Genomic DNA, 24,273 nt, shown 5'->3' with positions numbered 1-24,273 from the left:
CAACCGAGCTATCATGGTTAAATAAATTTAATGTGGCGTTACACAACTTAATTCTTGTAATCGAAGAAAAATATTGAAATAGACGATTAAACGTCAGTGTCAAGTGTCATTATTTGTATTTGGCAACTTGATTTTTTGTGTGTTAAATGCCATATGTCACTCAATATATACTTTAAGAGATTTTTAACAGAAGATAATTTATATTTGCATTTCCACAAGTGAAATAGACATTAATTACCAAAACTATATTCGTTAAACTTCCTACAAGTGAATTTTAATAGACAGCCGCCACAATATATTAATAAACTATAAATTCGATCTTAATACTCAAACGAATTCTAATTTATTAAACAATTAACTATAACTGATTCAGAAAAAGCTTCCACTTTTTGTTTCTAATTCAGAATTTCAGTAATTTTAAAGTTCATAATGTCCTTTTCTCTTTTCTGCTTGAAGCAGAAAGCTATAGGTACTGTGCTTCCCTCTATAGCAGTCTATGGTACTTTTTCACGACTGTTTTGGATAGTTTACCTACCTTGCTTAATTCGCCGATTTTTCGGTCTAACAGTATAAAATGACTTTACTTTAATGTTTAAGTTCCACAATATATTACGATGATGTTCAACAATACCAGTTAAGATCAGTTTTTAAGACCAAACCCAGTAAAACCACACATCAGCCATTTACATGAAAGGCAAGTACAAAAAAATTGATACTTTGATATTTTTTTATTTTCCTATAGTGTACCGTTGTGCTTGTCACTAATTGTAATAACATCCGTATAAAATGCTTTGAACGATGTATTGATTTATATTCCCAAAATTAAAAAAATTCTGCTTGAAATATCGCATAATAATACAAAGTGTATGTATGTATATACGTACTATTGCCGCTATTTTGTTATATAGACACTATGACTGTAGTGATTTTGTATTACGCGACCAATTTGAAAAGGTTTGCGAAACAGACGTTTCTCATCACGCAGACGTTCGTGGTTATTGACTTGGAACGTGGAATTTAGTAGATGGTTCTTAATTTATTTGCAACTAATAACTCAAAATTTTTTAAAAGCATTCTTTTCTTAATCATTCTTTTTATACACCACTTAGAAAAATAACATTTTTCTGCACTCATTGAAAATGTAACAAACATTTATATTCTATGGTTTTTCACAATTTCATTTTTGCGCCAAAGAATCATTTTGATGTCTGTGAACAATGCTCCTATTTCTGGATAGTTTTTGACGATTTATTCGTCTTCGTGTTTGTTTATTAAACATTATTCTAATCCAGTGTTGAAGAAAAAAATTATTTTTGATCAATGTGCCTCGCACATGTAGTATTATACGCTAAATGAAAATTGAAATAATCCTGAAATGGCGGACGCGCTACCTGTTTGTGATGTATTATGTGAAGCAACGGAATATTTATCCAAACTTGGTTCCAATTTAAAAGTTCGCACTGATAATTTAAGAGAGAAGAAAATAAGAAAAAGTCTGCTAAAGAATACACACGCTGTTCAGAAAGCCGCCAATAAAGTGTTATTGATTTGTGAGTTATCAAAAAAGTCTCTCGAAAATGTGGAAACCGGTGTAAAACATCTTTTATCGCAAATTGCTGTTTCGCAAAGTGCCGGCACTAAAACGTCTCGCCGTTTAAGTGACTCGAAAGTACAATATGAATATTTTGAGTATGCATCAAAAGAACTCAAAATTCGGAAAAAAATTTCATTTGCTCATTATATGTCCGTAAAAGTTGTTGCAGAAGCTATGCCCTATTCTATGTTAGAAAAGTACCCAGTTTACATTGATTGCAAATTGTTTCGAAGAAATAAAAAAAATATTAAGGGGATAAAACTCTCTGAAGATGTTTTAAAAAATACAAAAAATGAAGACGATAGTAAAAGTGTCAGTTTAGAGTTATCAGAAAGTAATGGCACAGAGAGCTTATCAATAAAATCTAGTCATGTTTGTGATGGAAATGTTATTTCTGAGAGAGACTTGGAAAAAAATGAGTCTCAAGTTTATGATCCCAAGAATAAAAAAGCCACAAATAAAAATTCAACATCAAGTAATCAATTAGACAATTTAGATAAATCAAGTCCAAGATCCACTAACAATGTTTGTGAAAATGCTGAGACAAGCACAGTCATGTGTGAGAAAAAACAGTGTGGTAATATCAATAATAACGATGATCAAAAAAGTAAAACTGCAAAGAAAAAGAGAAAATATTCACGTATTATAAGTGACAGTTCAGAAAGTGAAAATGAGGAAGGAAATAAAAATCTTGAAGAAAACATCAATAGTACGAACATAAATGATGGTAACACTTCAAAAATATGTTTGGACAGTTCATCAGAGGTAATTTGTAGTAATAATGAATCTACAAAGGAAAAATGTGCAGATTTAGTTAAAAAATCTGATGCAGCAGAAAACGAAAGCAATAAAACAGAGGCTTCTACAGAATTAGCAGAAAGTTCAAATAAAGTTTTTATAAAATGTGTTGATATAAATAAGTTGCTAGTACTTCCAAAGGAAGATGATTGTATTATAATAAATGATGATGGAGATGAGATAGTATTAAAAAGTAAGACTAAAGAAAATTTAGAAAAAAGAAAAGGTAAATGTAAAATTAAAAATAAACCTGATAGAAAATATGTAAGCAAGCAAGATTTAGCTAAAGAAAGATACAGGGAACGAAAAAGGAAAGTGAAGTCATTCAAACCTAAAGAATTTTCTATAAATTTACAAAGATTACCAAAGTTTTCTTTAGAATTTTTGGAAACTTATAAAATAAGTAAAGTAACAATGGGTAAGTCTATTATTTTCGCTATAGAAACTTGTGCGGAAAAGCCAATAGAAGAATGTAATAGTGAAAAAGCTTTACTTCAAGAAGTTGATAAAAGTTCGCAAAAAACATCCAATGTTCAGGTATCAGTTTTAGGCAAAAGTCAATTAAGCTCAACAAGTCATTTCGATATAACTGACAGTAATGTAATAACTAAAGATTTGCTAGAACTTACAGAAAATGTGAAAAAAGCTTTACTTGATAATAGTGATTCAGATACAAATGACGTTCCTGAGAACACTTCTGGCCCTAATAAAGAATTAAGTAAAAATCAAGAGAACTCAGATTTACAAATAAAAAAGACAGTTGAAAGTTCTGATAAGCAACAGAAAACTTTAGAAAAAATAGCTGAAAAAGATAGTGAGACCAATGATGATAATTCTCAAACTCACTGTGATAAAAATTTAGAACCCTCTAAATCACCTTCACAATGTAGTCCTACAGAAGATATTTACGAATCTAACAAGGACTCGTCTCAATGTAATAAAGACCTGGAGCTAGTGAAATCATCATTATTGAACAATTCTTCAGATGAAGATTCAGGTAATGTGAAAACAACAGAAAACTCAGACAATCCAATACCATTACCCAACAATGTCTTAAATAATTCTCCAAGCTATCAAAAAAAGAGGGATACTAAAGATAAAAATTCATCAGCATCCTGTGGAGAGTCAGAACAAGTGAAATCACCTATACCAAATAGTTCCTCTAATAATGAAAAATGTGTATCACCAAACTCAACAGTTGACCGGGAAATTATCGAATCTCCAATACTCAATGATTCCTCAAATGACTCGTCTACTTCTCAAAAAAGACATAGAAATAATAAAGATGCATTATCACAACCTAATGATACAGATAGAATAAAATCATTGTTACTTGATGATTCCTCATGTGCTTCATCAACTTCACATAAAAGAGAGGGTAGTCATGAAAAAAACACATCACCACATCTTAGTGATGATCCTGAGAAAATAAAATCATCATTATTGAATGATTCATTAGACAGTGAACATTCATCTTCTCCAAAAAAAAGTAGTTGTAAAGAAGGTACAAATATTAATGCAGAGCAAATAAAATCATCACTTTTAAATGATTCTGATGCTTCATCAGTTTCACAAAAAATAAATGACAATGAAAGGAGCCCAAAACAACTTGATAAAGAACAGGAACAAATAAAATCATCATTACTCAATGATTATTCAGATTGTTCTCCATTGAAATCACAAAAAGGAAAAGGCAGTGAAATGGATACACCACCGAAGTCAAAACGAAAACGTATCATGGAAAATATGCGCGCTAAAAAAATGCTGCTAACATATTCATCAAGTTCAGATACGGAGGATGAGCAATTGAAAAATGCTTTAAAAGAAGTAAAAGATTCCCTACTTAAAGAGATATCTGAAGACAATAGAAAACACAGAATGGAACATAATTCGGACTCAAGTACTGATAAAGATATAAATCTATCATTAAGAAGGAAAATGAACAAGTCTAGAAAAAAGAAACATTCCGATTCAGAGGAGGAAACGAAATCTCGAAAGAAAAGAAAGATAAAACGAAGCAAGAATAGTGACGAAGAAAATTCTAACTCCTCTATCCGCAAGGTTCGCTTTATGTTATAATACTTTGGAAATATATTTCATATATTGTAAATAGCCATACAAATAATATAGAAAAATTAATTATAATAAAACATAAGTTACTTTATCATGAACTGTCTTAACACATCTATAACTCTTTTATTGTTATCTCCAATTTCTTAAGGGTAAATAAGAGAGCTATATATAATACATTTGTTACTACAGTAAATTCGATTGTACGATCAGACTTCAGTTTTCAGTATAGTTTAACAGAAAGTTGTATCACAATTGAGAACGATATTTCTGACTTTTAGTTCAACCATTTATTCATATCATATCATAAAAAAGTAAAAATCTAGATCTGATGAGGGCTTCATTAAAAATTAAATATACCTAATTGCAGATGGACGGTACTAGTACTAAAGTGGGCAGTAGCAGCAGTCAAAATTCAGACGCTGAAGATATAAATGACAAAGTCGTTGATAGGTAAATATTTATTTATTTATAGGGATATGTGATATTTGTTTAAATTAAATAACTGTGAAATGACATCAAAAATTGTCATTTCAACTGTAAAGCCCAATTAACTGCCCATTTACAATAAAATAAAAATAAAAATTTCACTTAAATCATACTTAAATGGATACATACACTTAGTTTGTAATGATGTTACCTCTTTACTTATTAAAGTTTATTTCATATTTACAATAGAGGAGATTATTTTTTCATTGGTATTAAATTTTCATAATATTTGATAATATATATAAAAGAAAGTCGTGTTAGTTACACTATTTATAACTCAAGATCGGTTAAACTGATTTAGCTGAAAATTGATGGTAGCTTAGAACTAGGAGACGGACATAGGAACTTTTTTATCTTGTGTGCATTTTTTTACTCCGCGCGGACGGAGTCGCGGGTAAAAGCTAGTACTTGATAAATCATTTTGGAGCACAAGATATATTCTGTTTTTTTTTTTGTTCTTTTTGTTATTAATTAAGTATATTAAAATACAAGCTACACTAGATATGATTACGTAGTCACTTATAAAACATATATTTAAGGTCGTTAGAATATTTCCCGAGTGTGCAATAATAAGATATGTAAATTTGGTGTAAAATTTAAATTTAAGTACATTGGTTGTAGGAGTTAAATTAAAATAGTTCAAGAGATATCTAAATTTTTTTTTTTTGTTTTCAAGTGCTTGACTATTAGTGTATAAGATACTTTTATACAAGTTTTTTGATAGTTTGTTTATTTTATTATATACTATCATTATATTATACGCATAAAGATGTGGATAAAGTTTGTATTTTTTGCTATTTTTCACAGATTTATGTACAATGCAACTTTAAATAGACATATAACTTTAATAAACTTTAATGAATTGAATCAAAGTGTTTTCTTTTCAATCCACAATTGGTTTTTTTATTATTCATAGTTTAAACTTAGAATTTTTTGTGATTGGACAGTTAAGGGGGTTATTACTATTTATTATTTATTACTATCTATCTATCTTTTTGCTTTTATATTTGCATGGCTCTTTGTTTGTGATTTAAAATGTTTGATTTTAGACGTAAAATGAACTCCTATATTAGTAGCTTAGTTGCCATTAATTCGCTGAAATATAATAATCTGCTTTTTTTTAAAGTGAGTGATGCTTTACTATGAAAATTTAGTTTTATTATTTGAGCTTTTTTAGCATTTATAATCAGTGAACTTCCTCAGTCATAATCTGGGCATCGTAAATTGGTTATTTTTTGGTTTATAATATAACTTTATATTAACTTGCACACCTATTAGAGTATGTTTAAACTAACGTTTAATTATAGATTTAATTCTTATTTATTTTATTCACTTAGAGTTTGTTGATATTAATACAGTACTTTTCGACTATCGAAACATGTGTTTAAAACGTAGTGTTTTGTTTTCTTTTATATTTTTTTTATTAAATAGTGGTAGAGCCCGCAATAACATCTTTTGTTTGAACTGGTCGGCTCCATTGGTGGAATACCACGACCACAAAGAAGACCGGCGTGAAGTGGAAGTAATTCCGCGTTTCGTCTGATGAGTGTGCGTGCTGGAGTTCTAAATTTGGCCCTCTTCCACCTTTCTAATACGAAAGGGAAAGGTGGATTTGGCAGAAAAGATCAGGCATAGGATCGGAGTAATATACTCGTTTTTTGCAACCCCTTCTCTGTCAATAAAAGGCCTAGCCTCTGTAAATGCAGATGTCTATGGGCAATGGTCACTTCGCTATTTAGACGAATTTAATATAATAATTTTGCTATAAAAAAAAAGCCAGTGAAAACCTACGATATATGAAAGAAATACCTAAAGTGTGTGTGTATTCCAGACTGACGAATCTGAAGAGTTTGTATAAGTCGCGACGTCGGCGTACGTCTGAGGAGAGCGCGGGCAGTGCGTCTAAGCCCAGCAATAAGGACAAGGACGAGATGCCGAAAGTGCCCCGCATCGATACCGAGAGCCTTCTCAAGGCGGAGACCAGCTCGGACGCCGCCTCACTAGCTGGCAGCGAGGAGGTCTTGGAGGAGGAGGTCGAAGGTACAGTGATTTTAACAGTTTTTAGTAGGTATCATAGCATCATCATGCAGGACCATGGATACAGGCATTCTGCAATGCTTCAGTATGTGGTCCTCCGCTTGCTGTATTAAAAAATATGAACATGTCACCTCATACTTGCATACTAATCCTAAAAGTATTAAGTGTATCATGCTGTATATGTATACATATAAAGTTTTAATTTCGTTGGCAGTCAAAAGGTTAATTGTTAGTAAGTTGGAATTTTCATACCTCATATTAGTAATGGAATGAATATTAAAGTTGCTACTATCCTTGTATTTTTTTTTTTGTTTTAATTAATCTTACTAATGTTATAAACGCGAATGTTTAGAATGATGGATGGATGGAATATGTTTGTTTGAAGGTATCTCCTGAACGGCTCAACGGATCTTGATGAAATTTGGCACAGATGTAGAACATAGTCGGGAAGAACACATAAACAACTTATTACGTTTTTTTTTAATTAAGGGTGGACGGAGTTGCGTGCGACAGGTTATAAAAAAATATGTTTTTTATGTAATGTTTTTACAGAACTACCAACAGTATCAATGTCTGCTCTCAATGGAGATGGAGTGCATCTCGCTAAAGCTGACTTATTGGAAGATAGTGATTCTTCTAGCTCGCGTAATAATAAATCACAAGAGGTATCAATTTTTTTTTATATCATTGTAAATTAAATATAGCAGTTGTTCCATATAATATAACATATTATATGGAACATAACATATATGGGTATACATATATATGGGTAACATGGGTATATTCAGAATTTAGTAAGGTTTTTTTTTATTTTTTTCCAGGATGAAAAGAATTTAGAAGCCAATGATGATCAAACAGAAGATGAAAAGTAAGCAATTTATTTTAAAGCGAAAACGTGTTTAGTTTCTCTATAAATTTTCTCATTGTAATATATTTCTAAGTACTGCAATACTAAGAGTCAATAAGTGGTCACTACGAGAGTCTAGATTGTTTAGTATAAGAGTTCTATAATGTATTAGATCATTTATACTCAAAAGCTTCACTTATTTATATCTCTCATTGTATCTATAGCCCCCATTCTACTAATAAATTCAACAATTTCTAATACTGGTTATTCCTCTAATACAGACTGAAGTCAAGACGTCGTAAAGCTTTAGCAATCTCGTCGGACTCAGAGGCGGGGTCATCGCGACGTCGTGAGCGGGACCGCGCCCGTGACAAGCTGAGTGACTTCGAGGACTCAGAAGATGACGGATCAGAGCCACAGGGGAAGAAGAAACGGAAGAAGAAACCAGCTGATAGCGATGATAATTCCTCTGTAGAAAGCGGGTAAGGTCCATGGGTTCTAAATTGCTGGAGTGGGATCTATGAGGTCTCTTATGAGCTATTTCTATGTAAAGTAGTAGAGCGAGATTTTTACTTCTTATTTATTATGGTACATATTTAAAAATAACATTAAAAATACAGGAAGAAGAAACGACGCCGCATTAAAAATATAGACGACACCGAGGAATCCGATTCGGACACTGAAAATGAGGGTAGAAATAAACACGGCAGAAAGAACATACGTAAGGTAAATTTACATTATATTTAAGATTATTTGGTAATTTAAAAACACAGAAAATAAGTAAATTATCACATTTTCGCTAAAAAAATCATATAATTTGATACGTTAATATATTATTTTTATAGGTAATGGGTAAAAATCAACTAGAGGAAGCAACGAAAAAGGCAGCTCGCGAAGAGAAGGAAAGGATCGCTCGAATCGCTGAACGCCAAAAGCTGGTGAGTTTGTCTTATTAGAAAAAAGTTAATAAAGTCACATGTTATGGTAACACACACATACCACTGTCGAAAAAAAATGAGAAATAACTTATTACAATCCAAAAAATAAGTAAGTTTATTTGTATCGAAAAATATTGTTGTATATTCTTCATAGAGAAAAGGAACCGATATTTTTTTTCAATCATTTCAACAGAATCCATAGTTAGAAAAAATATTTTCGCTAATATTATCATTGATGTTTTAATCAAATGTATGTATTTAAATATTTCAGTACAATAATATGCAATTTGATGAGTCCGGGAAACCAGATGAAGTGAAACTAGAGAAGGTTGTGCTGGACTTTGATCCTGAAACTAAGGAGCCGCTTATTGAAGTTGACAGAGGACTTGTTAAGAAATTAAAACCACATCAGGTAAAACAAAAGTTATTGTTGATAATTACTACGTCAGTGCAGAATTTAAAAAAAGTAACCTATAATATGCCTGTAAACATCAGCTACCTTCGAAAATCGGTCCAGATAATCTGGAACAAACGGACAAAAATTAGAAAAAAATCGTTTTTCGTTTCAGCAACAGAAATACATCACGTGTATGAAATATATTTTTTTTTGTCGACATTACAGACACTCCAGAAGATTTCTCTTCACTTACTGATTTATTCACTATTGTAAACTAGCTTTTACCCGCGACTCCGTCCGCGCGGAATAAAAAATAGAAAACGGGGTAAAAATTATCCTATGTCCGTTTCCTGGTTCTAAGCTACCTGCCCACCAATTTTCAGTCAAATCAATTCAGCCGTTCTTGAAGTTTAAATAGTGTAACTCACACGACTTTCTTTTATATATATAGATTAAAACACTTCTCGTACACGTCTTATCTTCCGTCTTTCCAACTCAACTCACTCCCTTTTGCTCTCATACATCCATCTCGTTCTCAATCAATCGTTCATGCATCTCAATCTTAACCATCTAATATTCTTTTTCGTTCAGAAACCACAGACCTACATTAATATGGATAGATGAAATACTAATGAGTACCATCATAAATAATTTCCACTCAGAGTTAATTGGCACTAAGCAGCACTGAGTTTTGCAATTTATAACAAAAATATGTTTTTCAAAAAAAAAATTGACGGTTTATTAAAAAATACTTTTTTTTTTGTTTAAGGCAAATGGCATCAAATTCATGTGGGATGCCTGCTTTGAGAGTGTGAAACGGATCAAAAAGAACAAGGGTTCGGGATGTATTTTAGCTCATTGTATGGGGCTCGGGAAGACATTGCAGGTATTTAAACAAAACTTTCATTGAATCAAGTATTACTAATGTTAACTGCTTTAACGCGATTAATTTGTAAAGGTAAACATTATCAAAAATACACTGTTTTTTATGCTAATAGTTGTAAATAAAAAAAATCAATTAAAAAGCAGAAGTTCAAATTTAGATTTTTAGTGTGAGAAAAAGTTTGTGAGTGGCAGTTAATCTATTATTTCTTGTTTACAGGTGGTGTCTCTAACACACACTCTGCTGACCCACAATGACTTAACAGGCGTAAACCGTGTGCTGGTCGTGTGTCCGCTGTCGACTGTACTTAACTGGGTCAACGAGTTTAGAATGTGGCTAAAACACGCAGAAAGGGAGAGTGAAGTTGATGTTTATGAACTTTCTAGGTAAGAGAATTATTTTTGCAGCCGCAACTATAGAAAATAATCTCCACCTGTCAATGTCAAAAAATGTCACAAGATGTTTTGTTAAATTTTCTATGTCTAAGTAGGTTTTATATATTTTCTGACAGAAGCAACCATGATAGCAGCTCCTCTCTCACCAGTTCAGATATCCTTGTACAATACAAAGCCTATACCATACAAAGCAATATGACCTCCATAACTCTGACAATTTGATTGGTTATTTTCTTGACGCATACAGCTACATCCATGATGAATATTTCTTGTATATTTGTAGGCACAAGCAGAATTCTGAGCGCGCGTACCAGCTGCAGCAGTGGTACGAGAGCGGAGGTGTATGCGTACTCGGCTATGAGATGTTCCGCAACCTCTCCGCAGACAACTCTAAGAAGTTCAAGAAGAAGATGCTCAAGACCTTCCAGGAGAGCCTCGTTGACCCCGGTACGTTTAGTACAATAAAACTGGACATTATTCAGTGAGCCTAGCACGAATATTTGCGACTAGTATGAGATTTTTAGTGTACTTTACGCCTGATAGGGATTGAGTAGATGTTTTTATATTTATGGTAGGTCCTGATATGGTGGTATGCGATGAGGGTCACCTGCTGAAGAACGAGAAGACGAGCCTATCGCAGTCCATCAATAGAGTGAAGACGCTGCGCCGCATCGTTCTCACCGGCACACCGCTGCAGAACAACCTTAAAGAATGTAAGATTTGAAAAGAATTTAAGATTAAATTAATTATTTTCCTCTTTCCAGTTATTATAATAATATTTAAAGTAATTAAAAATACGCAAAGAAAGGTTCTTAATGTGGCTTACCAATGGGCTAGAGTTTTATTCTGATTTAGTAAAAGCCTTATCTTACACTTGTAGGGGCACTCAAGTCATACTAGAACAGAAAAATTAACTTCGGCAACAGTAATTAAAGTAAAAGTAAATGCGAATGTTTAGATCAGTGTTCCAAAGTGGGTGATAACGCCACCTTGGGGGCGTTTGAAACCTAGGAGGGGGCGATAAGGGGCCCAAAAAATGGGGGGCATTGAAATTAATAAAAGTAATGAAATCGTGGTTTTTAAGTTTTAGGGCTGAATAAAAATTAGGGGGCTCTGAAATATAATGGATTTTCAAAGGGGGCGGTGAAAGAAATAGGTTTGACAATCACAGATTTAGATGGATGGATAGATGGACAGATGATTGTTTGAAGTTATCTCCAAAACAGCTCAACATATCTCGATAAAATTTGGCATACATGTATAGCATAGTGTGGAAGAACACATAGCCGACTAATTAAGTTTTATTTTTAAATCGCACGGACGTTTGACAGCTAGTTATCCGTATAATTCTGTTTTTAGATTACTGTATGGTACAGTTTGTGAAACCGAACCTTCTGGGCAAGTACAACGAGTACTTGAACCGCTTCGTGAACCCCATCACCAATGGACAGTACACTGACTCCACAGAGCACGACATACGCATCATGAAGCGACGCTCGCATGTCCTACATAAGATGCTAGATGGCGCTGTACAGGTATAGACCACTACTGAAACACGATAACGAAACTATTTGTCGTGATTTTAAAATTAATGTTAATTTTTACACTTTTGTAACTTTCTTAGATGAAATTAGTGTTGCCGATTGATTGGCTGAGAAAAGTAGCTTAACTGTTTGGAATCATCACCTTATTAGATATGTTTTTTTTATAACAAAAGGTGACAAACGAGCAAATGTCCACCTGGATTCGCCGAAATAGCGAGGTGACCTTTGCTCATAGACATCCGCAAATACAGATGCGTTGCCTACCTTTAATCAACGGAAAGGGGACGCCCAGAAAGAGTATATTTCCCCTTCCCATCCCTTCCTAATAAGAAAAGGGCGTGAAAGGAAAGATTACCAAAATTAATAAATCGAAATTGTCGAATTGTTGTTAATAAATATCTAATATTTCTGAAAATTATGCAATATTTGATTTATTATGTCAAAAAACAAACATTGAAGTATATTTTAAAGTTATACCAAAAAATATTTTTATTTGTTTACATTTTTAATCAAAACAAGTAGAATATAATTATAAAATGTCAAATTTCCAGAGGCGAGACTACGGGGTGCTGGCGCCCTTCCTGCCTCCGAAGCATGAATATGTACTATTCATTACGCTGTCTGAAGTTCAGATTAAACTGTATCAACATTATCTAGACAACTACTCTAGAAGGTACAATAACATCGATGGCTCCTATGTATAAGGGCCTAAGTAACAAATTGATGATTTTCACTTTTTATGTTTAAAGCTACATCTTAATCTAGTTAACATCATGCGGTAAACACAAACACATTTACATGTATGAACTTGTTTATTTTTCTAAAGTAAAAGGGCCTATGTTGCATCTTTTCCTATATGGTTGTAACTTTGAAAGTCTCTCCTGTAAAATTGTCAATTTGCACATTAGCCCTTATTTGGAAGAGCCATGGACATATTAAATTTTTTAACTTTAACTACTAGTTACGAAAGTTGACAATGCAAAGTTAAAATTCTAAATAATGTGACCAAAAAAAGTTTTAACGAGTGTAACCAAAATACAGTCAAAATCTGTTATAACGACATCGAAGGGACTACAAATATTGAGTCGTAAAAACCGATAGTTGTAACAACCGGTGACAGGTATTAATAGGAAAGATATGTAATAACATTCAGCCAGGACCTTTGATTTTGGTCAATTTAACCGGTATGTTGTTCTAAACGATGACGCCATCAACGGTTTTGACTGTATATCTTTGTCTTATTAAGATTTTTTTACAAAATAAACCTAAGAATCCTATCAAAGTTTGATCAAAATGTGTTCAGTAATTTATTAATGTAACACTACAAAACTAATATTTTTATGTATATATACTTATAAATGCATTAAATCATAGTAAAAATAAATTCAATTTTATTCCAGACCGTTACCCGGAAAGTCGTCAGGATTTCTGTTCCCTGACTTCCAGTCGCTGCAAAGAATATGGACACATCCTTTGGTGCTCAAATATAACTCGGAGAGATATGAAATTATGCAGCAGAAAAAGGTAAAAAAAAAGTTTTTTTTTTCTAGTTTTTATGAGAGGATGATAATATGTTTCTATTAATTATTTAAAAAATCTTTCAGAGGGAGAGGGAAGAAGAGGAAGATTCAGAGGGATCTCTCGCTGACTTCATTGATGATGAGTCCACACCAGATGTAAGTTTTGATTCTATTAATATCAAAACATGTTAATAAATAAACATCTAATCTTACTAATATTATAAATGCAAAAGTTTAAATGTATGGATGGATGGATGGATGTTTGTTAGAAAGTATCTCCGTAATGGCTCAACGGATCTTGATGAAATTTGACACAGATATAGAGCATAGTCTAAAAAAAGACATAGGCTACAAATTAAGTTCTCTTCTAATTTCGCACGGTCAGAGTCGCGGGCGACAGCTAGTGAGTTATATTTGAGAAGTCAACAAAAACTCAACGTATATATAAAATTCTCGTGTCACAATGTTCGTTCCCGTACTCCTCCGAAACGGCTTGACCGATTCTCATGAAATTTTGTGAGCATATTCAGTAGGTCTGAGAATCGGCCAACATGTATTTTTCATACCCATATTCAGATTTTTTTAACTGCGCGCGGACGGAGTCGCGGGCGTTAGCTAGTTATAAAATTTAATTGCTGTATTTAATTTTTTCTATTGGATCACATTTTGATTCCCCCAGTATAATGATTTTGTAATCTGTTTCAAACCAATAAAAAAAATAAAGTAGGCATCTTCGGTGGAAAAATGTGCAGATATTTGGATTGAATAAATCCAATGTCATTGAAATATATTGGATATTTTTTTAATTCTATTTGCCAACATGTACTTTTTAATCAAAAATCTTGATATTTGCTAATATTTGTTTAGGAAAGTTCAACGGCTGAATCTTCAGAAGACTATTCGGATGCGAGTGACGACAGCCATAAGAAGAGCAAAAAGAAGAAAGCCGCTAAGAAAGGGAAAAGTAAAGTGACTACGCGACGTGGCACCAGAGCTAATCCAAGTAAGTTTTTTTTTATTTATATGCTTAAGTACAATTATAACTTGATATACAACTTGTTTTAGTAAATCAAAAAATCTGCTAAAATATAAAAATAAATAGCTAAGTTACAATATGGAAATGTCTATTTATCTGAATAAGTCAACACTTTTCGTATAATTGGAGAAAAATTAATTACAGTCAGGAATAAATCCTATTTTAAAAAAATGTTTCCCGAAGAGTGTTTTTAGATTTTAGTTTCATATAATAACTAGTTATTGGCTTAAGTGTTTATTTACATGTTTCTGGTGAACAGCGGAACAACTAGAAGAGGACGAGAAGTCAGTGGAGATGCTGGAGGAGAAGAACGAGAACCCGACAGAGTGGTGGGTGAAGTTGGTGTCAGACGATGAGCTGGAGGATATGCGCAACTCACACAAGTTGGTGCTGCTCTTTGATATACTGCGACAGTGCGAGGCCATCGGAGACAAACTGTAAGTAAATTAAACATAATCTCTATATATTAATAAAATTGTAATGTTTGTATGTCTGTAAGATCGCGTTTGTTCCGTATAATCTCCGGAACAGTTGGACCGAGTTTGATGCGACTTTGACGGGATGATGATGCACACGGACTTATGCGCTTTTTTTTAGTTTTGTGTTGAAGAAGTCGCGGGCGATCGTTAGTTTAAATAAAACATGAAAACGTTCTTATATTTAGTTGAATGATGCGGGACTTGAATAAAATTTCACAATTAATTTTGCAATAATCTATATAAAAGAAAGTCGTGTTAGTTACACTATTTATAACTCAAGATCGGTCAAACTGATTTAGCTGAAAATTGATGGGGAGGTAGCTTAGAACTAGGAGACGGACATAGGAACTTTTTTATCTTGTGTGCATTTTTTTTATTCTGCGCGGACGGAGTCGCGGCTAAAAGCTAGTTTAATATAAAAAGACACAACTTGAAAAATGCGAACAACATATAAAACAAAACGTCAAAAATTTAATGAATGACAAAAAGAAGATTTTTAAAAATATGAAAATTAAATAAATATAAAAGTCCAAGGAGGTGCGACGAAACCCCGGGGTCGCAATATTAGTTTAAAATGGATGTCATTTTTGATCCACTTTATTTTTTTCTTTTTGTCCCTTAAATATATATTTTTTTGTTATTGTTCATAGATTGGTATTCTCACAATCTTTATATTCATTGGACTTGATCGAGCACTTCTTAGCGAAGGTAGATGAAGCTACACAAGAGGGTCGAATTGATGAGAAACTTGGCGGCCATGTGGGTAAGATTATTTTCATATCATTATGTTAAAATGCCATCAAATGGATTGCAATTTTCTACATATATTTCCTCTTTTCTTATTATATATGTCACAGTTTGAATAGATGGATGGATGTTTGTTAGTACCTTCCATCCAGAAAGGCTGCATGGATCTGAAATTTGGTATAGATGACACATAGGCTAATCTATGTTTAAAAAAACATGCGTAAATACTTAACCTATCATTAAAAAATGTCTTATTTTTAATGTACAGGATCATGGTCTCCAGGTATAGATTACTTCAGGCTAGATGGATCTATATCCTGTGAGAATAGATCCATATGGTGCAAGAACTTCAACAGGGAAGACAATCCTAGGGCTAGGTGAGTTACTAACTATATGTCACCCTAAGCTTCTTAAGAGGAAGGTAGTTCGTTAAATTTTCCTTAATACTCCTTAAAATTAAGAATAATTATGTATATATTTTCTAGATTGTTCCTTATATCAACACGCGCTGGTGGACTTGGCATCAATCTGGTGGCAGCGAATCGTGTTGTCATATTCGATGTCTCCTGGAATCCCTCGCACGATGTTCAGAGCATCTTCCGCGTCTACCGCTTCGGGCAGAAGAAGCCATGCTATGTATACAGGTTCCTTGCTATGGTAAGCTCCCTTATATTATATTGGATTAAAATAATATGTCTTTTGGTCTTATTAGCCGACTTCAAAAAGGAGGTTATCAATTCGACTGTATTTTTTTTATGTGTATTACCGCGATGCTCCGCCCATGGTGCTCCGATTTTGATAAAAAATATTTTAATCGAAACGAAGTGTTTGCATATGGGTCCCATTTTTTTTAAATTACTACAAGACTAGTAGATTTTGAATTTTTCTTAAAGTGTGAATTGAAACGGAATCGGAAATGGAATTTAACAGTGGTACACCAGCAACAACAACATTAGTTGTACGAATTGGCCTCACTCACTGAAATACCACGACCTCACAAAAGACAGGCTTCAAGTGGAAGTAATTCCAAGTGCAGTCTGATGAGTGTGGTGTCGGAGGCCTAATTTAAATCCTCTTTCCCTTCCCACCCTTTTCTTATAAGGAAAGGATGTGGATTTGATGGAGGAGGAGATGCATAGGAAGGTTATTCTCATTTTGTGCGTCCCCTCCTTCGTCAATTGCAAATGCGAATGTCTATCTATGGGCAGCGGTCGCTTCGCCATTTCGGCGAATTCATGTGACCGCTTGCTCGTTTGCCACCATGTTATAAAAAAAAATCTTCCAGAAATCTCTCAATTCTCATATATTTCACAATGTTATATTGTCTCGATGATTATTAATCCCAAACTTAGTTCCCCATTTTTTTTAAGGAAATTTCAGTAACAGATGAAAATGATATTTGACGATTTTTATGACAAAAGTTGATTTTTATGTTTTTTCTTTTAAGAAAATGCGACCACTAGTTTATTTTTATTCTAGGGTACGATGGAAGAAAAGATCTACGAGCGTCAAGTGACGAAGCAGGCGATATCGAAGCGTGTTATTGACGAGCAGCAGATAGACCGGCATTATGCTGAGAACGACCTCGCTGAGTTATACAAGTTCTTGCCGCGGCCGCCTGCGCCCCGTCCCCTGCCACCTCTACCTAAAGACAGGCTATTTGCCGAACTGCTGAGAGAACACGACGCACAGGTACACAAACAAACAAATATAACTACAGTCTTAAATGGGGAGAAAATCTTTATTTTGCTGACTGCAAAGAAGTCTTTTGATAGCTGATGTAGTTTTTGGCATGGTCTGTTCTATTACTTATTTCATTCTTATTGCTTGTTTTTCTGTTTTTTATTAAAAAAAAAAAAATCGTTCTTCAACTTGTGTCGTTTATAATTTGCAGAGATTAATCTGGTTTGTTCATTTCACTGACTATAGTTTTCAGCATGATCAATACCAGGAACTATTTTGAACAAGTGACACTCTTTTCCGAAATGAACCGTTACCATAGACCCTCATGGCCAAATTAACTACTTTTAAGATTATTATTATTATTATTATTCATTCTGACTTAGTTTAATAGAAGAAGACAGAGTGACAATTAGCAATGCTTTACGTTCGATATCGACCCCTTTGGGAATCTCTGATCAAGAGTAACAGCAGCATTTAGAAGACAATTTATTTTATACAAAGACTTACATCAAATTTTACTCGAATAATTTATATATTCACAAATTATTTTTTTATTACAATATAATGAAAACGGGAATGCATTTTTAATCACTACAATGTAGAATATAAACATTAACAACAGCCCACTCTTGGAGTTACCGCCACCTACTTATAGCTTTCAGTTTAACTCCCCATTAGCTTCCCACTTCATCTTGTATTTATCCCACTTAAGTAAGAAAAAGTTAGTTAAGAAAATGTAATTTATATATTTTTCAGATATACAAATATCACGAGCATGACTCGCTGTTGGAGAACAAAGAGGAGGAGACGCTGAGTGAGGAGGAACGTAAGGCCGCTTGGGAAGACTTTGAGAATGAGAAGAACCGTCCGCCGCCTGCTCCCTTCCCCGCTGCCTGGCCCATGCCTAATGGAATGAGTTAGTATCGCCTGCCTTGATATTTTTCATTAAAAAATAAACTAGCTGTTCGCTTTGCAGTTGATTTTCCCGCATACCTTTTTGTCCCACTACATCCTAACAGCTAATTTGTATTATTTCTCCTATATATATCAAAATTCAATCAAACGCCGAAAATAAACAGATGATCGTCAAATAAAAACATGTCTGCCATGTTTCACTTTTTAAATTATTTTGTGATAATTGTGAGACGAAATATAACTAATTCCAGTTACTATCATACTGTCCAAAAGCATTCTATATCTTCTAGTAACACCCTGTATGTTTCCAGTGCCTGGATTACTGGCGCAGCAACAGCAACAGCTGGCGTACGCGGCGCTGGACGCCATGCTGCGCAAAGATAACGTCAGCGAGAGCCGGATACAGGAGTTGTTACCTCTCATATATAACACTAATCCCGGGGTAAGTTATTTCAGCAGTGTAAGGGTTAAAGGAAAATTGATGCATACAACAACTTCCTTAACTTTAATAGTCTTAATTTTTTTTTAAATACAAACATTTATTTGTACAGATGTTCGGTGGATATGATTATGGCGTAAGTTTCAGTCCATATTTGTGCTGTTAACACATTCAATGCCACAGGCTTTGCTAATTTCACTTCCTGAAAGTCATAGTGGCTGTGATAGTGTTAATATTTTTGCTAAGCGCCATCGTATCTCTGTATGCATGTATCTTGTTAGTGACCAAATAGTGTGGTCAAATTTTATTCCTTTTCAAATATTTTCTACTTTATGTTTATTTCTGAGTAAATTTTTATGTCTACGTAGTTGTAACTTTATATTATTTATTTTTTCAAACGTTTTTGTAGTATTTTTTAACACTTGAAATGAAAAATCAATGCTAGAAATGTATTCAAAATTATGTTCTCATATTTTATTTGTTATGTAGTTATTTAATTTGCTGAATGTGGAATGTTTTTTTATTTATTTTGTATATTATGAATACTTAAGATTAATATTTTATCCGATATATTACAGCTGATGCAGAAAATGAGTGAATTATACAAGTACGCTCCGCCCGGAATGATGAATTCAGGAATGATGAACCCCGTTATGAATCCTGGTGAGTGAAAAATATTTTTAATAGATACATTTTCTGTACACATTACACACTTGTACACATTGGACAACTGTGTATATATGTAATGGTCGCAGGTGGTGGTGCTGGTGGTGCGGGTGGTGCAGGCGCTGGTGCTCTGGGTGGCTCCAGTGGGCTGCAGTATGAGCCGCCATGGCTCCGCCAGCAGAAGCAGCAGCAGATGCGCCTCCAGCAAATGGTGCAACAGCAACAGGGCGTGAGTTAATAGAATCTCTCAAGTCGAATTTTAATTGACTTTTAAAATAATTTCTTTTATTTTGTACTAAAAGATCATATTTGTGATTTTAGTGTACTTAAAGCAAACTTAACTTAACTTAACTTATTCAAGCGGCGTTTTTTAATCATAATGTTATCTTGTAATATATGCGTTTCCATCATACGACCATATATTGAATAGTCATTGTAGTATTCTTATATATTCTCAAATATTTTAGCGGCATAAAGTCGTCTGCGCACTGCTCAGTGCCCTCACCACTTTACATCTAAAATTGTGTTCTGCGCAGCGACTCTCGCGAAGTCAAGAGCCGCCATTATACCCGAGAAATACTTTATCAATATGATGTATCCTATATGTATATGTAGATGGGTGCGAAGTACTACGCTGGAGGTCTCGGCAGTCGTGACCCTGTGGCGATGGCGCTGCAGCAGCAGAGGGCGCGGGAGATAATGCTGGGTGAGCGCGGCAGACCTCGCGGACGTCCGCCACTCTCGAGGCCACCTCCTACCACCGATGTCGTCAATCTCGCAGACTCCGACTAGGTCAGTACACTCTGCTCAATATGTATACTCTCTTGATAGTGCTTTTTGAGTAAGAATGTTCATGAAATAGATACATATCGTGATGTTTCGTTATTTTTTATCAAATAAAAAAAACTGTTAGAACAATGGTTTTTGAAATTTTACTTCGAAAGTAGTGTTTAGATAGTTTTTTGGTTGAAATCTGTACTTTTTAAAGGTAGAGAAAATATGGATAAATTAGCTGAAAGTGAATTACTGATCAAGAATAAAAGATAGTAAGTGTGCCAACTCAGGAGACGGGCAGGAAGATGATATCACTGTATTTTTCTTGTTTGTTGAAAGATCATGTCCATTCTTATTTGAAACACTTTATACTACTGCTGTAGAGGTTTTAACAAGTAATGTCTGTAGGCTCAATAAGCAAGTACCCAATGCCAGTGATTTTTTGGAACGAAGTTCCTTATCGCGCGTTGTGAAAGGGGGCTAGACGGAAAAAATTCTTACGAAAAGTTGTCACGACACTTTTTGCTATAGTAAGTATGTTAACGACGAATGAGCGCTACTTCACCATGGCAACGACGTGACAATATATAACGAAAATTCATAGAAACAAAATGTACTTCTTGTGAAGACTTAAGTTTTTTATTCATAGAATAAACATTGGTTCCTTCACTAATTAATAGAAAGGAACTTCGTTCCATCCGGGTGTCCCAACACACCTCTCAAGTTATTTTAATTACTCTTTGGTCACTGACTGTCACTTCTTCCCACGCTATAATTGTCGGACACTTTTTGTATGGTGATTAATAAAAGTATAAGTCTAAATGCGTTTTTTAGCCGACTTCAAAAAGAAGGAGGTTATCAATTCGACTGTATTTTTTTTTTTTTTTATGTGTGTTACCGCGAAACTCGGCCCCTGGTGGTCCGATTTTGATAAAAATTATTTTAATCGAAAGGAAGTGCTTGCAGGTGGGTCCCATTTTTTTGTTTTTTTTTTTAAATAACTAGAAGACTAGTAGATTTTGAATATAGCTTCAAAATTTGTTGCGGAAATTAGGGACATTTTTGCTTTCAGCGCTTACGTAGGCTAAACTATAGGACCTACATAAAAATGATGTATGGCGAATTGTAGCTCTTTAAATGTGCTAAATAAAAGTCAGCGATAGCATATATCTATCTTTTATAGTTTTCTCACAATAACCATTTTTTTCTATAGAAACATTAATTAAATTCATGCCCTATTTCCGACGCTATTATTCAAGTTCAGTATTAACCCTTATGTAAATAAATATGTTCATTATCAAGAGAATTAAATGTAGATTATATTTGCAATTGAAACTATATCATTCTGTCTAATAGTTTAGGAGATATCGTAAGAATAAAATTACGCGGAAACGAAAAATGCTACATCGCGTTACAATGAATAGCACAAATTTGCTTTCTGGGCTTACGTAGGTCAAACTATATGACCTACATTAAAATGATGTATCGAGTAATTATAGATCCTTAAATTTGCTAAATAAAAGTCTCAGGTGGCATATATCTATCATCTATGGATGTCTCACAAAAACCATGTTATTATGAACAAACTTCGATTAAATTGCACACGAAAAACAGCGTCGTAAGCTTACGGCGCTATTATATTATATTCGATATGAATCCTTATCCAAATAAATATGTTTGATGGCTAGAGTATTAAATGCAGATTACATTAGCCTTTAAACTATGTAATTCTGATCAATAGTTTGGAAGATATTAAATTATTACAAACTACGCGCATTCGAAAAATGCTACTGCGGCGCGCGGCTGGACAAAATTAAAGGCACGCTACGATGTATTAGTTCGTTAATTTTCAATTTGTATACCGTTTTTTATAATTATTTCATTGTTTAAAGGATAAGTGGTTATCTGGTGTATTCTAAATTAGTTTTTGAATTGAAGTACACACATATTAAATAGGAAAGTCCTTTTCTTTATTTGTCTTATTTATGTCCTTATACGTATTAAGGAAATTTGTAATTAAACTTCAAATTCACTAAAAATTGAGAAATAAAACAAACATTTTAAGAAAAAAAAATAGCCGACTTCAAAACAAAAAAAACTATCTCAAACAAAATGCGCTCAAAAGTAACTTAAAAAAAACAATTTCAAACAAAATGCACTCAAAAGTAACGTAAAAAAACAATTTCAAACAAAATTCACTCAAAAGTAACATAAAAAAACAATTTCAAACAAAATGCATTCAAAAGTACCATAAAAACAATCTCAAACAAAATACACTAAAAAGAAACAAAATAATGTCATGAAAACTTCTTTCTTTCTTTCTTTTCTCTTTCAAAAACCCTCTAAACTCTAAAGAAAGTTCTCTTCTTTCTTGTAACATGTCTATATTGTATAATTATTGTTATTTTGGAGTCGGTTTCGGCCAAAGTAGGGACATAAACGTAAGTATGTCTAATACATCTCAAATATAAAATGTCACCTATTTACATCGGCCGACACCGACTGCGAAATAACAATAATTATACAATATAGACATGTTACAAGAAAGAAGAGAACTTTCTTTAGAGTTTAGAGGGTTTTTGAAAGAGAAAAGAAAGAAAGAAAGAAGTTTTCATGACATTATTTTGTTTCTTTTTAGTGTATTTTGTTTGAGATTGTTTTTATGGTACTTTTGAATGCATTTTGTTTGAAATTGTTTTTTTATGTTACTTTTGAGTGAATTTTGTTTGAAATTGTTTTTTTACGTTACTTTTGAGTGCATTTTGTTTGAAATTGTTTTTTTTAAGTTACTTTTGAGCGCATTTTGTTTGAGATAGTTTTTTTTGTTTTGAAGTCGGCTATTTTTGTTATTCGATCCAACAATTTTAGTGAAATTTAAATATAGTAATCAAAATGTCTTGAAGTTTCAATCAAACAAGAGAAGATAATTACAAAATTTATTAACAATAATTTGAAATCGTATTGATTATGTAATTGTAGTAAAGAGCGTCGGTGGCTCAGGAGTTAAGCACTTGACTTGCAATCTGCAGGTCCTGGGTTCGAATCCCGCCATGTACCAATGTGTTTTTCGATTTACATATGTACATTTATCCGACGTTCTTATGGTGAAAGAAAACATCGTGATACAACCTGCCCATATCTGAGAAGAAATTCAATGATATGTGTGAAGTCAACCAACCCGCACTTGGCCAGCGTGGTTGACTATGGCCTAGTCACTCCTAACTTGGGGTAGGCTCCGAGCCCCTCAGTGGGGACATATAGTGAGCTGATGATGATGTAATTGTATACATTTATCTTTTTATTTTCAGATGATCAGTGTATAGTGAACATGTACAGTGTGTGATAGTGTTGTGTGGAGCGAAGTGGCTCATAGCAAGTGAACAATGAACTCTCTCAGTGAAGTGCAAGTGTTGACATGCATAGGCTTACGCTACAACTACACATATCATGAATCTCTTTGGTGAATTGTCTTGATTGAAAAAATTCAAACACTCTTTAACTGAATTTCCACTGGTTAAATCACAAAAATATATTGGGATCCCTTTTATTATCTTTGAAATGATTGAGAGAATATGTTTTCGTTTATGTTGGAAATTCTCGGTATTTCTGTGTGTTTCGACTGCAGTTACTTGTTTTGACACATATTGACATCTCACATTCTTTTTGAAAGAACAGAGACATGTGTCAATACTAATGACAAGTCAGTCAAAACCTACATACAATAAGGCAGACAGTTTGTTGTTTCCACTGCGCAAATATATTTAAATATTTTTTTATTATAAATTTTTATCAGTGGAAGATAAAAGACAGAAGCCAATATAATTAGTGTTATTTACTAAAATTATTTTCTTTGATATAGTTATGGTGAAAAATTCATTATTTTATCCCCCAAAATATGAAATGGTGTATTTGTATTATGCGCAGTGGAACCATAACTTAATCTTATAGGAATCTATGCTTAATAAAGTTAAAACTTAAAAGAAATCTTAATAAGATTATAAATGCATAAAGTTGGGATATAG

The 24,273-nt window shown here is 33.4% G+C and overlaps 1 protein-coding gene across 1 annotated transcript; it reads left to right on the top strand.

The window, feature by feature from the left end:
* Positions 1-1,185: 1,185 nt before the first annotated feature.
* LOC106708436 (transcriptional regulator ATRX homolog) lies at positions 1,186-24,023 on the top strand. Its single transcript, XM_045681118.1, has 29 exons — positions 1,186-4,453; positions 4,833-4,915; positions 6,783-6,991; positions 7,541-7,653; positions 7,810-7,856; positions 8,117-8,317; positions 8,456-8,561; positions 8,681-8,773; positions 9,045-9,185; positions 9,940-10,056; positions 10,273-10,439; positions 10,732-10,895; positions 11,024-11,161; positions 11,808-11,983; positions 12,544-12,665; positions 13,393-13,516; positions 13,597-13,668; positions 14,380-14,515; positions 14,808-14,985; positions 15,678-15,790; positions 16,043-16,151; positions 16,260-16,431; positions 17,254-17,466; positions 18,214-18,373; positions 18,684-18,814; positions 19,390-19,474; positions 19,567-19,706; positions 20,093-20,269; positions 23,560-24,023. Exons 1-28 carry the CDS (start codon positions 1,376-1,378, stop codon positions 20,267-20,269), a joined length of 6,765 nt encoding a protein of 2,254 aa, XP_045537074.1. The 5' UTR covers positions 1,186-1,375; the 3' UTR covers positions 23,560-24,023.
* Positions 24,024-24,273: the final 250 nt, after the last annotated feature.

The sequence above is a fragment of the Papilio machaon genome, chromosome 14 (assembly GCF_912999745.1).
Source record: "Papilio machaon chromosome 14, ilPapMach1.1, whole genome shotgun sequence".
Taxonomy (NCBI): domain Eukaryota; kingdom Metazoa; phylum Arthropoda; class Insecta; order Lepidoptera; family Papilionidae; genus Papilio; species Papilio machaon.
This window is presented reverse-complemented; position numbering and strand designations above follow the sequence as displayed.

Excerpts from the sequence above, each read along its gene's own strand:
- LOC106708436 (XM_045681118.1), top strand. The coding sequence starts at position 1,376 with ATGGCGGACGCGCTACCTGTTTGTGATGTATTATGTGAAGCAACGGAA. Across the intron at positions 6,992-7,540 it reads CTTGGAGGAGGAGGTCGAAG|AACTACCAACAGTATCAATG; the intron begins GTACAGTGATTT and ends ATGTTTTTACAG. Across the intron at positions 7,857-8,116 it reads GATCAAACAGAAGATGAAAA|ACTGAAGTCAAGACGTCGTA; the intron begins GTAAGCAATTTA and ends CCTCTAATACAG.